Here is a 14,888-nt window from a genome sequence, read left to right as displayed (position 1 = left end):
GCTAATTGGAGGTTCAGGGCTCTCTCGGAAACATCGCTCTCATCCTGGGTGCTCTCACTGCTGGTGGCGGCATCACCGGCTACGTGAGGACCGGATCTATCCCATCAGTCGTCGCTGGATGCACTGTCGGACTTCTGGTATGACCTCACATTACATGCATCACCACCTTGCGCGCATCTAACAAACAATAGTACATGCTCGGTGGCTACCGTGTCAACAGCCGCGCAGCGTACGGTGTTGAGTTGGCTCTTCTTGCTTCCGTTATCCTCGCTGGCAGCTCTATTCCTCGAGCAATGAAGTCTGGCAAGCCGCTGCCTATTGGTCTGAGCATTCTCGCGACCTTTGGCCTGTGGACTTTTGGAAACGCGTACATGAACAAGGCTCGTGTATAAGCCTTACCAGAAAGATGATGCGAAGAAAAGGCAGCGCGTCGTGCGATGAAAAGTGTACCATAACTTACGATGTTGAAATACGAAGCTTGACTGGATGAGAAAACGGATCCTACTGCGCGAATACTCCCTCTCGAGTTACTAATCGACGTGTCGATCCACAAGCTAGATACTAAGTCAGGGCAGCTGATTATCTCAACGTCTAGATCTCTCAACGCTCTAACAGGCTCCCCACACGTTTGAGTTCGCTAATGATCCCGGGCTATTTGGAAGAATGCAACACCATCCACACAATACCGACGAGGCAACAATAGAACCTCCCCACCAATCTATATCCCGGCTTTGCATCGCGTGCCAACTGCCGTCGCTTATCCAGGGTCTTGCAAGTCTTAGCGTCATTCAGTAACACTGCATGAGCGAGTACTGGATATCGCGAGTATTGTTCCGGGTCACAATGCGGTTCCAGCTCATCAAAATTGATAGAACCAAGTTTCATTGACCAATCGTACCATGTCAACACCTGACTCTGACTATCAACCTGCCATTTCCATCAATGTACTCAGGCTGAAACCTATCCGCGAGACAGAAGCTACAAAGCGATCATCCTGGTGTACGCAGTCCGTCACATATCGTAATCCCGAGTACAGTGATTGGTGGTTCGATATGACCTCCCAAAGCCTTTCTCCAACATTTTCATCTAAGACATACCAGAGGAATGAACGCAAATTACAGATTGACGAGATCGAATCATGTCCCCGCATGGCTCGTGGCTCGCTCTGTGGTCGCGATAAATGTTGGAGTTGGCCGCATAAAGAGTTGGGAAAGGCCTACTGGGTGACAGTCAAGAACGTATAGCTACGCCCATCTATCCACAGATCCCGCCACTATGCGCTACACCCAGCTTATTGGCAGTGCTGCGGCACTTGCTGGTTATGGTGAGTTCAATGTCCGCCTTAGCCGTTGATACTGACAGAACGAAGCTTTTGCTCAAGAAGGTGAGGCACAGTCTACTGTTGTCTACGATGCAGAAACGAAGATCAGTTACTCGTCGTACACGGAGCCCGAAACAGGGATGACGTTTGGTGTTGCTCTTCCGAAGAACGTTACAGACCCGTATGATGCCATCGTCAGGATCACGGCGCCAATTGCCAATCAATGGGTCGGCTTCTCATGGGGTGGCAATATGGTCTGGAATCCATTGAGCGTTGCTTGGCCTAACGGTCAATCCGGGACGATATCTGCTCGCTTCGCTTTGTATGATGCATACCCAGGTTGACGATGACGATTCTAACATCCCACAGTGGTATTGCTTTACCGCTTGGATACGATGGCGCCGAGCACAGCTACCTCAAAGGCACAAAGACAAACGCTACACATTGGACTGTCAATGCACTGTGCAAAGGCTGCACTGGATGGCAAAACAACGAAGATGAAAGATACGCATTGAATGGCACCGGTACAACACAATTTGCCTGGGCCTACGGCGTCTCTTCGGTCGAGGACCCTGCCAGAAATGATTCTGCATTCAACGTCCACGCGGCCTGGGGAAAATGGATCCACAATCTGGACGCTGCACGCATCGAGAATTTTGATTCCTTGGTCAATGCTAACCTGCTGACGGCACCCATAGCAAGTCCTTCCGCTGACCCGACCACCGTCGTGACAAGCGTCGTACCGTCTGCAACGTCAAAGCCAGCCGCGCCTGCTGCCATTCCAGCCTCGTGCTCCGGTGCCGGTAGTCCCACATTCCAGGGTAGTCTCGCAGCCGGATGGAAGGCCACAAAAGTCGCGGGAGGCTTGACTGCCCCTCGTAGCATTCAGTTCGACGGTGTAGGAAACATGTTAGTAGTTCAATCTGGTAAAGGTATCTCGTACCATAAGATGGGTACAGATGGCTGTGTTACCTCTACCAAGATGCTGGTCTCGCAGAACAACCTGAACCACGGCATTGCGATGAGTCCTGACGGAAAGACGCTCTACGCCAGTTCCATGACTCAGGCTTACTCCTGGCCATATGATGCTGCTGCTGGGACACTGGGAACTCGAACAACGATCATTACTGGCATGTATAACGGCGGCTCTCATTTGACCCGCACTCTTGCCCTCGCACCGCAGAATCCGAATCTGCTGGTCGTTTCCCATGGTTCGAATGCCAACATTGACTCTGCCACGTCGGACCCCAAGACTGCGCGTGCCATTATCAAGGTCTTCGATCTGTCAAAGATTCCAAGCGGAGGCTACAACTACGTGTCCGGAGGATACAACGCTGGCTACGGTCAGCGTAACGACGTCGGAATCTGTTTCGACAAGAACAACATGTAAGCCTCGCTTGGATGAGCGCGCGTGATAATACTAACAATGCTGCAGGCTCTGGGGCGTAGAGAACAGCGGCGACGACTTCAAGCGCAACGGAAAAGATATTCACTTCAACAACCCAGGCGAGAAGATCCATTACATGGGAGACGTGACCAAGCCCAACAACAACTGGTACGGCTACCCGTCCTGTTTCACCGTCTGGCAGCCCAGCGACTTCACCGACAAGGCCTTCAAAGTAGGCGATTGGTTTGTCCAACAGCCCAGCACCAACATGAACGACGATACCTGCGTCCAGACAGCCACAGCTCCCAAGCTTACGCTGTTCCCTCACTCTGCACCCATCGACTGCAAGTTCGACGCCGATAGTACGACCATGTACGTTACTTACCACGGTAGCTGGAACCGCACACCCGTCACCGGCTTCAAGCTCGTCGCTGTGAAGTTCAAGATTGGTGCGGACGGCAACTACACTCCGGTTGAGCCTCTTACTAGTACCACAGCGGCCCAGGACATCTTTTACAACCCGGCTGTAGAGAAATGCCAGGGTAATGGACCGAGTTTCAGCTCTGGGTGCTTTAGGCCTGCGGGCTTGGCGTGGGATTCGCAGGGGAGATTGTTCATGACGAGTGATACATCGAGCAACGGGGAGGTTTGGGTGCTGGGTAAGTCGTAGAGGATGGGGTGGCACTCCCAAAGCGTCATGCTAGTGAGTCGATGAGCAGCAGACGATATGTATATACAGTTGGTGCAGTCACACAGTGGTTTATAGGTCGCCATTTTCAGGCAATGGGAGGTACCGGTTTACTCGCTCCTTGCGACCAAGGTGCAAAGTTCTGGATTTGCTTCAATCCCGTCGTCCTTCAACACATCGTCAGCGTCCCACTAACTCGAAATACGCGAACCATAGGTATACATTGACTCACCCAAAGTATCAATCGCAAGCGAACTCATGAGGTAGCTACTAGCTCGTTGCTCTGGGTGTCGCGAAACCAGGGTTCGCGTACCGGGCAGAGGTTCTTGGAGATGCGATACTTCTCTCTTTCGTAGAGTATCTCCTCGCGTATGAGTCGTATGAAATGCAGGAGGTGTGGTTGACTCGTCGTCTCTGGGTTGCCTCTGGGTCATCGCAGTAACATGGGACGCGTACCGGGCACGTGGCAGGTACTTATCGGGAAGCGGCGTTGTATAAAGCACGGCGATATTTGACTTTTTTTACATACACCTACAGTCCTCAGCTCGACTCACTAAAATCGACAACTGTTGTATACCACCGCTACCCTTAAGACACTCGCAGCTTCCGACACCCACACACAGCCTCCAGCCATGTCCGATACGAACACCCACGCGCCATGCTACTTCATGGAGCTTCCGACTGAATTGCGCCTCATGATTTATCGTTACGTTCTTCCTGAGGTCGTTAAACCCAATTATCAACCCCAAGTTCATGCCGCTTCTATTCTACGAGTTAATCATAAGGGCAATCAAGAGGCTTCTTCTGTGTTGTATAGAGAGACTCCATTTCATGCGTACATATCGCAAGATAGCATCCAGCTACAAAATAAGTTATGGTGGCGGCGTACGGAGTCCAGAAGCCTCTCTATGATATTTTCGCCGTCAGCCAGATCCATCCGCCATCTTACCGTCCACGTCAATCTTCGGAGATGGTCCGATGCTCATTTTGATCTGCATGGAAGGGGCATCAGTGGTGATGAATACGAAGCCTATAAGGCGAGGGATAGCGTGCGGAAATTTATCGACTTCTTTACATCAGGAAACACTTCGCTGAAGTGGCTGGAAGTTAGGCCTACTCTGGTAAACTACTGAAGATGGTCTGAGGAAGACATCATCGCAGCGGTCTTTGTGGTTATAGGACCTTTCGAAGCGCTGAGCAACATCAAAACAGCAACATTGGTGGCCCTAAATTACACAAGCTGCGGTAGACATGGTACCGAGCGTCACTCAGCCATCGCTAGCCTCCATACCAATCAGCTTTACGGTCGACTTCGAGAGGAGTGGCTCTCTTCCATCACAGAGTCCAAGCCAGCCCCGGGACCCACGGACAACGAGCAAGGAAAGGTTGCGTACGGCGTTATCGAAGAAGTTCTTCAACTGATATATCGGGCAATGCCATATGCGGTGCGAGGTACTTACAGTTCGATCCATCGCCGCTTGGATGGCCTCGAGCTCCCGTTTCACTCCGCCCGCGTTGCCTACGAAAACGGCGATGTCGAGACTTTGGTAGCAATCAGAGAAGCCATCAGGGGGGAATGGGTCAAATTACAACCCCGGCTGTCGCGCGAAGCATCTGCCATCTCGCAGTCAATCTACGACGTGTTCAAGACTAGGGATATCGCAGAACTGTCCGAGTCAAATCCACGCGTCGTCGTGCCAGCAGAGACTAAGACGTCAAGTCCCGTTTCTACGATGGATGAGCTAATGGACTGGGACTGGTCGGAAGTTAAATGCGGGGTCCCCAAGCACGGTGAACCTGGCGTTACCATTAAGGAGGATAGTTGGAGGATCTACATCTACAAGGGCGATAAAATGTGGACGCGTCTGAAGACACCGCAGGCGATAAGCGAAGCCAAGGAACGAGGCAGACGCGATGGCATACTTTGAAGGCACTTCAGATTGTGTGCGTTGGTAGCAACGAGGCATTACCGTGCATGTGAGCAGCTCGCTTATGATTGGCGGTTATGACACGCGACGCAATACCACTTGTAGAATTATCTCGCATCAGATGAGAGATGAACGATTGGGAAAGGAGTGGACGAGAAGTGAGAGAAAGAGAGGACACCGGACAGATACAGAGAGGTTTGCATGTTTAGTTACCATCGTACACATCAGGGGAAGAGTGGCGTTGTGGAGATTGCGGTATCTCAAGGTGGAGTGTTCACTGAGTAGAGTGACAAGCAAACAGGAGCCATGACAGCATAGCAGCAAGTCATATGCGGGACGAAATCTCGTTTGTGGGGCACAAGATCCTGTTGTTGGACGACTTGCCGCTCCAAAGCGGTCTAACAGTGTAGCTGAGACAAGCCATAATAATTCCAGCCGCAATGTGGCACACGGGTCCAAGGTCAAGCCCACTTTCCCTGAATGCCCATGTGCCGACAAAAATCTTGGTGGGGGGAAGAAAGGCGGTTATCGGCAGGCGTCTTGAGTGATTTGCATGGTGAAATACGATCTTGAGCGGCGCAGCGTGCCTGGCGAGAACTGGTTTGCGGCACGACGATCGTCGATGTTATCGGTTATTTTTGGGCTTCATCTCGCTTTCGCAACTGCTGGCCATGCCTTGTGACGCAGCGGCAGAACAGCAGGTTTTGAGGGAGATTTGGAGTTGCAGAGAGATGAGGGTCGCGACTGGTTGTTGGTAGTTGGCTGTGCCTTGTTCATGCGCATCCGGCAGAATGCCATGGCTTTCGCCAAAGTCGATGATTCCCATGTGCGCTCGGAGAGACTAGGCTCGGTTTCACCCGGCACGCCGCAACGAAATACGAGTAAGCATACGCCAAGCCGTCTCTCGCGACTAATCCTTCACATGCGGCGGTCGTCAGTTGCGAGCGCCGAAGCTTGTTGGGAGGTGACTGATGGCTCTGCATGGCCCAATGGCTTACTGTCGACGCTGACATAGGCGACCCGTGGCTGAAGTGGACTGCAGGCCGGGTTGAAGATCTTGGCTCGAAAAGCTTCGCATGTCATTGCCTGTACTAGCACCGGGTCTGCTGGAACGAGACAGGCGCAGACAGCAGCTTTACCGATTGGGACAGAGAGGCGGCATGTGTCAGCGAAGACAAAGGGTTGTGCATGCGGGCCGTTCTGTCAGAATAGCAGAGTTTTGATATCAGTGTCTTTACGTCCAAGAGGCATGTCGTGATAGTAGTCGCGGTGCTGTGGTGATGGAGGGGTCCATTCATTATCACCATACCCGCCCTTCCGCTCCTAATCTGCCCTACTCCCTCCGGCACCCGCGGATTCTCTCGTACGGCCAGGCACGATCTAGAGCGAAGGACTCCCCTAGCATCTACGTCACGCTTGCGCACGGTCGGTGTTGTGCACAAGCTCGGCGCTAGGAAGGGCTTGTCAGTGAAACGCAGCCATCTTGTACCGAAAACTGGGGGGTCACGTCATAGCCCATTCACCCTCGCATCGGCATACACGCCAGGCGCCCTTGCCAGCCACAGTATACTAAACCTCGCGTCTCCCGGCCTTGCTAGCATATCCATAGCAATTCTTTTTCCCTCGCCCAGGAACACCTTCCATCCCCCCTCAGCAGCAGAACTCCCCCGCGTCTGCTTGCCCCCACTTGCGCTCAGGTAGTCTAACCACGCACACACGGGCAACGCTCTCGCACCACCCCGCCATGAGTTCCCTCAAGAGAGCGCTTGACAAGCTCAAGCCGCACCACGGCTCCTCGGCCTCGGACGACGAGAAGAGCGGCGTCAAGTCGCCCTCGTCCGTCAATGGCCGCGCACAGTCGCCCGTCGCGTCGCCGCGCTCTTCCGTCACCCTGGGCGGCTCTCGAGCAAGCGGCGAGCACAAGCGCGCCGACGTTGCCTCGCCCACCGACAGCAGGACCAGCATCGACCAGCCCCGCAACTCCCTCAGCGGCATCCTCCACCGCCGCACCGAGAGCCCGAGCCGCACCGGCACTGACAAGACCAACAAGACCAACCGCTCCGGATCTATCTCGCACAGCCCCATGCGAGCTGTCAAGGAGAAGCTGCACATTGGCAACGACTCGAGCGACGAAGATGCCCCCCTCAACCGCGAGGGCGAGCCCATGTCGCGCGGCCAGCTGCGCAAGCACGAGAAGCAGGCCCAGCAGGAAGAGCGCCACAAGCAGAACATGGAGAAGGAGCAAGAGCTCGAGCGGAGGAGGAAGGAGATGGAAGACCAGGCATTGGCTGAGCTGACTCCCGAGCAGCGCTCCAAGTACGGTGTCATCGACCCCAACTCCTACGCTGGCGAGTGGAAGCATGAGCCCCGCCACAGGATCCAGGACTTCTCCGCAAAGGATGTTGGCAAGGAGGTCGTCTTCCGCGCCCGCATCCACCATCTCAGGAAGATGAGCTCCAAGTTCGTCTTCCTGATGTTCCGCCAGCAGCTCGCTACTATCCAGGGTGTTCTCTTGGAGCACGCGGATATCTCCAAGTACATGTTGTACTGGGCTGAGCACCTGGACGCCGAGACCATCGTCCTGGTCAAGGGTATCCTTCAGGAGCCCAAGGCCAAGCAGGGCGAGGTTCTCGGAGCCACCATCCACGACGTCGAGGTTTCAGTACACGCCCTCCACGTCGAGGCCGCGGTCACCGACCACCTACCCTTCAACGTCAACGAAGCCGAGGTCTCACAGGCTGAGGTCGACGCTGAGCTTGCGAATGCAGACCACAAGGAGGGACACACCCGCGTCAAGATTGCGGATCGTACACGCTTGAACAACCGCGTTATCGATCTGAGGACAACAGCTTCACAGGGTATCTTCCGCATCCAGTCTGGTATCTGCAGGCTCTTCCGTAACCAGCTAGATTCGGAAGGCTTCATCGAAATCCACACCCCAAAGCTTCAGGGCGGTGCTACGGAGTCGGGTGCCAGTGTGTTCAAGATCGACTACTTCGGCCGTGGCGCCTTCCTTGCTCAGAGTCCCCAATTGGCTAAACAGATGGCCATCTCTGCGGACTTTGGCAAAGTGTACGAAATTGGTGCCGTCTTCCGTGCTGAGAACAGTAACACGTACCGTCATTTGACTGAGTACACTGGTTTGGATTTGGAGATGCAGATCGACGAGCACTACCACGAGGTCCTCCGTGTGCTGGACCGCACTTTCAAGGCCATTTTCAAGGGTATCTACGACCAATACCGTCCCGAGATTGAGGTCATCAAGAAGCACTTCCCTCACGAGGACTTGGTCTGGCTGGACCAGACGCCCATCATTCCCTTCGCCGACGGTGTTCGCATGCTGAACGAGTCCGGCTGGAGGGACGATGATGGCAACGAGCTTGATGTGAACGAAGACCTGGGTACCAGGGATGAGGTTCAGCTCGGTCGTGTCATAAAGCAGAAGCTTGGAACCGACTACTACATTCTAGACAAGTTCCCCGCGAACGCACGCCCATTCTACGCCATGAACGACCCGAACGACCCCACGGTCACCAACTCCTTCGATATCTTCTGCAGAGGACAGGAGATTCTCAGTGGTGGCCAGCGTATCCACGACTCCACCTTGCTGCTGGACAAGATGCGCAAGCTCAAGGTTGATCCCGGTTCGATGGAAGACTACATCCAGGGCTTCCAATGGGGAGCACCGCCCCACGGTGGTGGTGGTATCGGTCTCGAGCGTATTCTCATGTTGATGATGAACCTCGGAAACATTCGCCATGCCTCCATGTTCCCTCGCGACCCGAAGAGTTTGCCAGAGCGGCCAGTTATCAAGCAGCTGCGTCATCCTGAGGCTAGCACCATGCATCCACCATGGGAAGGACAGGATCGTGCGGTTGCCAAGATCGACCTCCAGCCTATCGAGAAGCTCATCGCCAACTACGGCGATGCCACCAACACCTCCTGGTTGGAGCCTCGCACCGAGATCTGGCGCGACGAGAACACCGGTGCGGCTGTCGGCTTCGTACCTCAAGACGGGTTCGCCATCACTGTCGGTGACCCTCTCTGCCACGAGTCTCAATACCTCAAGACCATGGCTGGTTACCTCAAGTACATCAAGAAGGAGCGCAACCTCAAGCCACTGTGGCTTCTTGTAGGACACGCCACCGAGGAGGTGCTTGCAACCAAGTTCAACTGGCGCACATTCTCTGTCACTGGAGAGCAGCGTGTAGACCCTGTCCACAATCCAGCAGACAAGGACTCTGACGTGCAGCGCAAGATCCGCCACGCGGAGAAGGAGGGTGTCAAGATTAGCGATTATGCCCTCGGCACACCACCACCACCAGACGTCAAGGCTAAGGTCGATGCTCGTGTAGCGGATTGGCTGAACAACCGCAAGGGCAAGCAGGTCCATTTGACCAACATTCACCCATGGCAAGACGAGGAGCATCGCCAATACCACATCGCCTACACACCCGACGGCACTATCGCTGCCTTTGTCGCCATGGCGCAGCTTTCACCCGACCACGGCTGGCAAGTCAAGTACTCTCTCGACTTCCCCGGCGCGCCCGGTGGCTCAATCGAGTACATTGTCACACACGCTCTCAAGCAAGTCGCTGCTAGCGGCGCAACCAGCGTCACCTTTGGCGGTGGTGCTAGCTCTAAGTTCAGCCCAGGACACAACGTTAAAGGCACTCGCGTCAAGGTGCTCAGCCGCGCCTACCACGCCATTGCGACCGAACTCAAGCTCACCAACAAGACTGAGTTCCGTGAGAAGCTGGGTGCAGTCGACGACCCAAGCTACATTTGCTACCCGCCCCACGGGCTGGGCCCTATGGCGGTCAAGGCTATCTTGAACTTCTTCTCTGACGATGACGACAACAACTAAGTAACATGTTGGTGGACGATATACACGCTAGGATAACGATACATTGATGGATGATCGAAGGCATGATACCACAAGGCGTTTGCTGTATGAGTAGACGGTACCTTTTACCTGTCTGACTCTTTTAGGGACATTTGTAGCGGGAGGACGTTCTTAGGTAGATAGCGATGTTTCTTAATCTAATACCCTCTGAAATATCTTACTTTCTTCATGTGATAACATGGTGACTCTCGCAGCTGTCGTAAGCTTTCGTAAGCTTTTCATATATCCAAAGGTCAATTTAGACATGACCGCGGGATCTCTGTGCTACCTTCGGCGCGTTTCGAGTACTTCCGACGTGACACCGCGTAAGCTACATGCGGCAGGCACGTCGGTAAGTCTCAGGTTCCACCACCTCACACTTCACAGCCGTTCTTCAACACCGAAACATCAGCATCCATTATCAACGCACAACTCTCGGACAAGATGCTATTCGATCGGCTACTGCGCTGGCTTGGCGTCGCGCTCCCGATGACGATGGACCAGGTCGCGGGGAACATTCGGCGCACTAGAGGAAGGCGGGGTCAAGCGCCCGGCTTGGAAACCTTCGGACCTTCGACACGGCTAGAGAAGATGGTTTTCGGGGCCGTGCGATTGGCTAGAGGAGGGTTTTTGGAGAGGGAGTCGAGACGGGTCTGACGTCTGTTGGTCGCGCGTTGGCGTCGGGAAAGCAACGCGCACGTGTGAATACTACCACGGTTCGCGTTGACGAAAAGCCGACCTGCGACTATAAGAGGCCTGTTCCTAGACCTTTTGTACAAGAGGGTAAAAGCGAGTCAGTCTGCTTTGTACGATAGAGTTTCGACAAGAGTACGTTGGGCTCGGTGCTATTGCTAGAGCGTTTCTCTTACCGGATAAAGAGCCAAGCTCTTCTCTTGACCGACCTTCTGGCTTTCGACAGACACGACGCTCAAGATGTTTCTTACGACGCTTCTGATCACGCCGTGGTCTATCCTACTCCTTCCGATCATCTTCTACATCTTGCCTTACCTCCGCAACTGGCAGATCCGCGACATCCCCTCTCCGTTCCCAGCCGCTTGGACGAACCTCTGGCTCTTGGCTCAATGCCGGCGCGGGAAACGCTATCTCGCCGTTCACGAGGCACACAAGAAGTACGGAAAGCTTGTTCGTATTCAGCCGCATCACGTCAGTATTGCGGATGCGGACGCTATCCCGCAGATCTACGGTCACGGTAATGGATTCCTGAAGAGCGAGTACTACGATGCTTTTGTGTCGATAAGACGGGGGCTGTTCAATACGAGGGATCGTGCCGAGCATACGAGGAAGAGGAAGACGGTTTCTCATACGTTTTCTGCGAAGAGTGTATTGCAGTTTGAGCAGTATATTCATCACAACCTGGAAGAGTTGCAGAAACAGTGGGATCGCAGAGCGGCAAGTGTTCAAGAGAAAAGAGGATGGTATCATATGGATGCGCTCCACTGGTTTAACTACCTCGCTTTCGATGTCATTGGTGATCTGGCATTTGGCGAGCCGTTCGGTATGCTGGCGAAGGGAAAAGATGAAGCCGAGGTCAGCAAGGGAGGACAGATCACGTATGCGCCTGCTATCGAGGTGTTGAACCGCCGAGGTGAAGTCAGTGGCACCATCGGATGTTTCCCCGCCATAAAGCCCTACGCAAAGTACTTCCCGGACCCCTTCTTCAGCCAAGGCATGAAAGCGATCGAGAACCTTGCCGGAATAGCCATCGCCCGCGTCAACGCCCGTCTCGAGAAACCATCTGACCGCGTCGACCTCCTCGCCCGCCTAATGGAAGGCCGCGACGAAAGCGGCCAGAAGCTCGGCCGCGAAGAACTCACTGCCGAAGCCCTCACCCAACTCATCGCCGGCTCAGACACCACATCCAACACTTCCTGCGCTCTTCTCTACCACTGCCTCCAGCACCCAGATGTAGTCCAAAAGTTACAAAAGGAACTCGACGACGCGCTCCCAGATGCAGATGCCGTTCCAAACTACGCCCAAGTCAAAGATCTACCTTACCTTGATGCTGTCATCAAAGAAACAATGCGCATCCACAGTACCTCCTCTCTCGGTCTTCCCCGCTTGATCCCCTCTGGCCCCGGCATCACACTTCTCGGCCACCACTTCCCCCAAGGCACCGTCCTCTCCGTCCCCGCATACACGATTCACCACTCCACAGAGATCTGGGGCGAAGACGCAGACGTGTTCCGACCTGAGCGCTGGGAACACGTGACCGAGCAGCAGAAAGCGGCGTTCATCCCTTTTAGCTATGGGCCGAGGGCTTGTGTGGGCAGGAATGTGGCGGAGATGGAGTTGGCGTTGATCGTGGGCACGGTGTTTAGGAGGTATGAGTTTGAGATTAGGCAGGGCGAGATGGAGACTAGGGAGGGGTTCTTGAGGAAGCCGTTGGGGTTGGAGGTGGGGATGAGGAGGAGGACGTTTGAGTGAGTGTCTAATGGGGTGAGTAGTAAGTGGTACAGATGACGATGGTATTATAAAGGAAGAGAACGGAAAGGCGTCGTCCATGATGGATCATGGAACACAAAACTCGAGTCTGAGTTACGAATCCGATTGGCTATATGACTGAAAGATGTACATGAATGAATAAAGGAAGCCGATACCTCGCTGCACCCCACATTGCCGTATAATTGCTGCGGGAAATCCACTAGGAGACTATGCCAAGTGCCTTGTAAACATGAAAGTAAACCATACAGTACAAAGAAAGTCTTCCCAATCACCAAATATAGACAACGACGCCTAAAAAATGCACAGCATACCATAACCCGAAACCCCATCTATCTTCGACAGTCAAAATTCTTAAGCTTGTCATCTATGCCATTGAAGTTCGGCCGATGCTGCCTCCTATCTTGATCGCGTCTATGTTCCCTCTCCCACTCCTCGATCTTGCCGTTCGTTCCATTACCGCAGTGTATGCATGGTTGATTTAGGGCAGCAAGACCTGGGTAAGCAATGGTAACGGGGGTTGTACATGAACATCTGCCGTTGTGTCTGTAGATATTGCAACGTATGATGGTGTCGAAGATAGTAATCATGTGTTGGCAGTTGGCATATGGTTGATAGTACCTTTCGCACCTGTTTGGTGGGTTTGAGGGCTGGGGAATGTAGAGGTTTGCGGGTAGGACTTGGTTCATCGTGGTAGGTGTGATGGTCGGTGGTACCGGTAGTGATTGATGTTTGGATAGACGGAGTGTATGGTTTTGGATTGTTCGTATCTTCTATATTGTCTTCGTGATGTAGGATCCGACCAGCGGTAGTAACTTGGAATGTAGGTATGAAATAAGTCTAGAGTCGTCGAAGTATCTAAAAGTGTATTGAGATCGTGATGTTGAGGCAGATATGATAAGTTCATTTTGCGAGATCTTATACTATTCCTCGACCTAGCGTTTACATAGGGTCCTTGAATGGGATATGGTCAAGGAACGGGTCGTGAATGTTTTGCGATGGCATGATTATAGCTACTGTGATGCTGCTTTACATTGACTTGGCGCGTCAAACAGTGTCACTGGTCGGCGGGAAGAAGGCAAAGTTATGGGCTATGATCACAGGGAGAAGAAAACCTCTTCGATAAACCATGGAAAGAGAGATCAAACACTATTCAACTAAACACCTAGATTCTATCCTGTAAAGTTCCGTCTACGTGAACTTAGTCATCTTCTTCCCTGAACTCAGTGATCTTCTTCTTCTTCGTCCTCTCATTGCTCTCCGCGATGCTCATCGTGCTTCCTGGAATCCGATCTTCACGTTCGGCATCCTTCTGCGCTCTCTTCAACTTCCTACTTGTCCCATTCTCGCAGTGAACACAGTTTTCCTTTACCGTGATTTCAAGTGCAGTGAGTGTCCAATCCGTACAGTCGCACTCGCCGGTTTCGAGAGATGTGGGACACGGGAATTGTTGATCGTATTCGAAAGCCATGTGGCCGCAATCGTAGTTCTCGTAGTACTGGTAACAGTGTCCTGGGGGCGGTTCGAGAGCAGCGGCAACTTGCTGCCCGGGTTCAGTTGGCTGTTCAGGTTCGGTTGGCTGTTCAGGTTCATTTGGCTGTGTCATAGGGGTTAGTGCTGAGCGTTATGCGCAGCAGTGGGTGTCTGATCGTTTTTGGGTTCGACCTGAAGTTTGCTTGGTGTTGACAACGATGGCAGGGTAATATTACTGCACAGTGCGGTTAACGATGTAGAGTGGTCACAGTGTATGTAGGAGATCCAGATTTTTGTATCGAAAATCATCATAGTGTCGTTCTATCGGGTTTTATGCTCCTCCGGAAGTCATTAAGCAAACAGAAGCTGTCACGTAGCTGTAGTCAGAAGACGGAGCAAGAGACGAATTGACTTTGGTCCAGTGACGACGTCCCCTTCCAGACAGCATGACCTTTCGTTGTGCTTGAGTGGAAAACCGAGCTGTGAGTACGAGAAAACGACGTGGTCTTGATAGTGCTATTTAGATACCTAGGTATAGCTGCGACAGACAAATACCATCTATAGCGACCCATGATAGCAAACTTGCCTTAGGAGAGGAGGGCATCAAGGGGCCGCAGGTACCCCTCCAGTCTTAAAGTTAGGTAGTGCGACCCACGATTGCGAACCTTCCCTTGAAGACGAATGGGGTGGCAGGGGGGACACAGATATCCATTGAGTCTCACCGACCCACGATTGCGATCTTGCCC

The 14,888-nt window shown here is 53.2% G+C and overlaps 5 protein-coding genes across 5 annotated transcripts; 4 read left to right on the top strand and 1 right to left on the bottom strand.

Annotated features, from left to right (window-relative positions):
- Positions 1-1,275: 1,275 nt before the first annotated feature.
- J4E86_008185 (uncharacterized protein) lies at positions 1,276-3,378 on the top strand (the record flags this gene model as incomplete). Its single annotated transcript, XM_051448699.1, has 4 exons — positions 1,276-1,324; positions 1,370-1,643; positions 1,691-2,707; positions 2,757-3,378. The coding sequence occupies 4 exons, from the start codon at positions 1,276-1,278 to the stop codon at positions 3,376-3,378; spliced, it is 1,962 nt and encodes a 653-aa protein (XP_051300295.1).
- A 1,269-nt stretch (positions 3,379-4,647) lies between these two features.
- Positions 4,648-5,324, top strand: J4E86_008184 (uncharacterized protein; the record flags this gene model as incomplete). Its single annotated transcript, XM_051448698.1, has 2 exons — positions 4,648-4,717; positions 4,738-5,324. 2 exons carry the CDS (start codon positions 4,648-4,650, stop codon positions 5,322-5,324), a joined length of 657 nt encoding a protein of 218 aa, XP_051300294.1.
- Positions 5,325-7,068: 1,744 nt separating this feature from the next.
- On the top strand, positions 7,069-10,191 carry J4E86_008183 (uncharacterized protein; the record flags this gene model as incomplete). Its single annotated transcript, XM_051448697.1, has 1 exon — positions 7,069-10,191. One exon carries the CDS (start codon positions 7,069-7,071, stop codon positions 10,189-10,191), a length of 3,123 nt encoding a protein of 1,040 aa, XP_051300293.1.
- Positions 10,192-11,142: 951 nt separating this feature from the next.
- Positions 11,143-12,654, top strand: J4E86_008182 (uncharacterized protein; the record flags this gene model as incomplete). The annotated part of the gene is made up of 1 exon (XM_051448696.1): positions 11,143-12,654. The coding sequence occupies one exon, from the start codon at positions 11,143-11,145 to the stop codon at positions 12,652-12,654; it is 1,512 nt and encodes a 503-aa protein (XP_051300292.1).
- Positions 12,655-13,870: 1,216 nt separating this feature from the next.
- Positions 13,871-14,275, bottom strand: J4E86_008181 (uncharacterized protein; the record flags this gene model as incomplete). Its single annotated transcript, XM_051448695.1, has 1 exon — positions 13,871-14,275. One exon carries the CDS (start codon positions 14,273-14,275, stop codon positions 13,871-13,873), a length of 405 nt encoding a protein of 134 aa, XP_051300291.1.
- Between the last annotated feature and the right edge of the window lie 613 nt (positions 14,276-14,888).

Source organism: Alternaria arbusti (assembly GCF_024043155.1).
Source record: "Alternaria arbusti strain BMP 1465 chromosome Unknown scaffold_12, whole genome shotgun sequence".
Classification (NCBI taxonomy): Eukaryota; Fungi; Ascomycota; class Dothideomycetes; order Pleosporales; family Pleosporaceae; genus Alternaria; species Alternaria arbusti.
The sequence above is the reverse complement of the archived record's forward strand: the minus strand, read 5'-3'. Positions and strand labels throughout refer to the sequence as shown.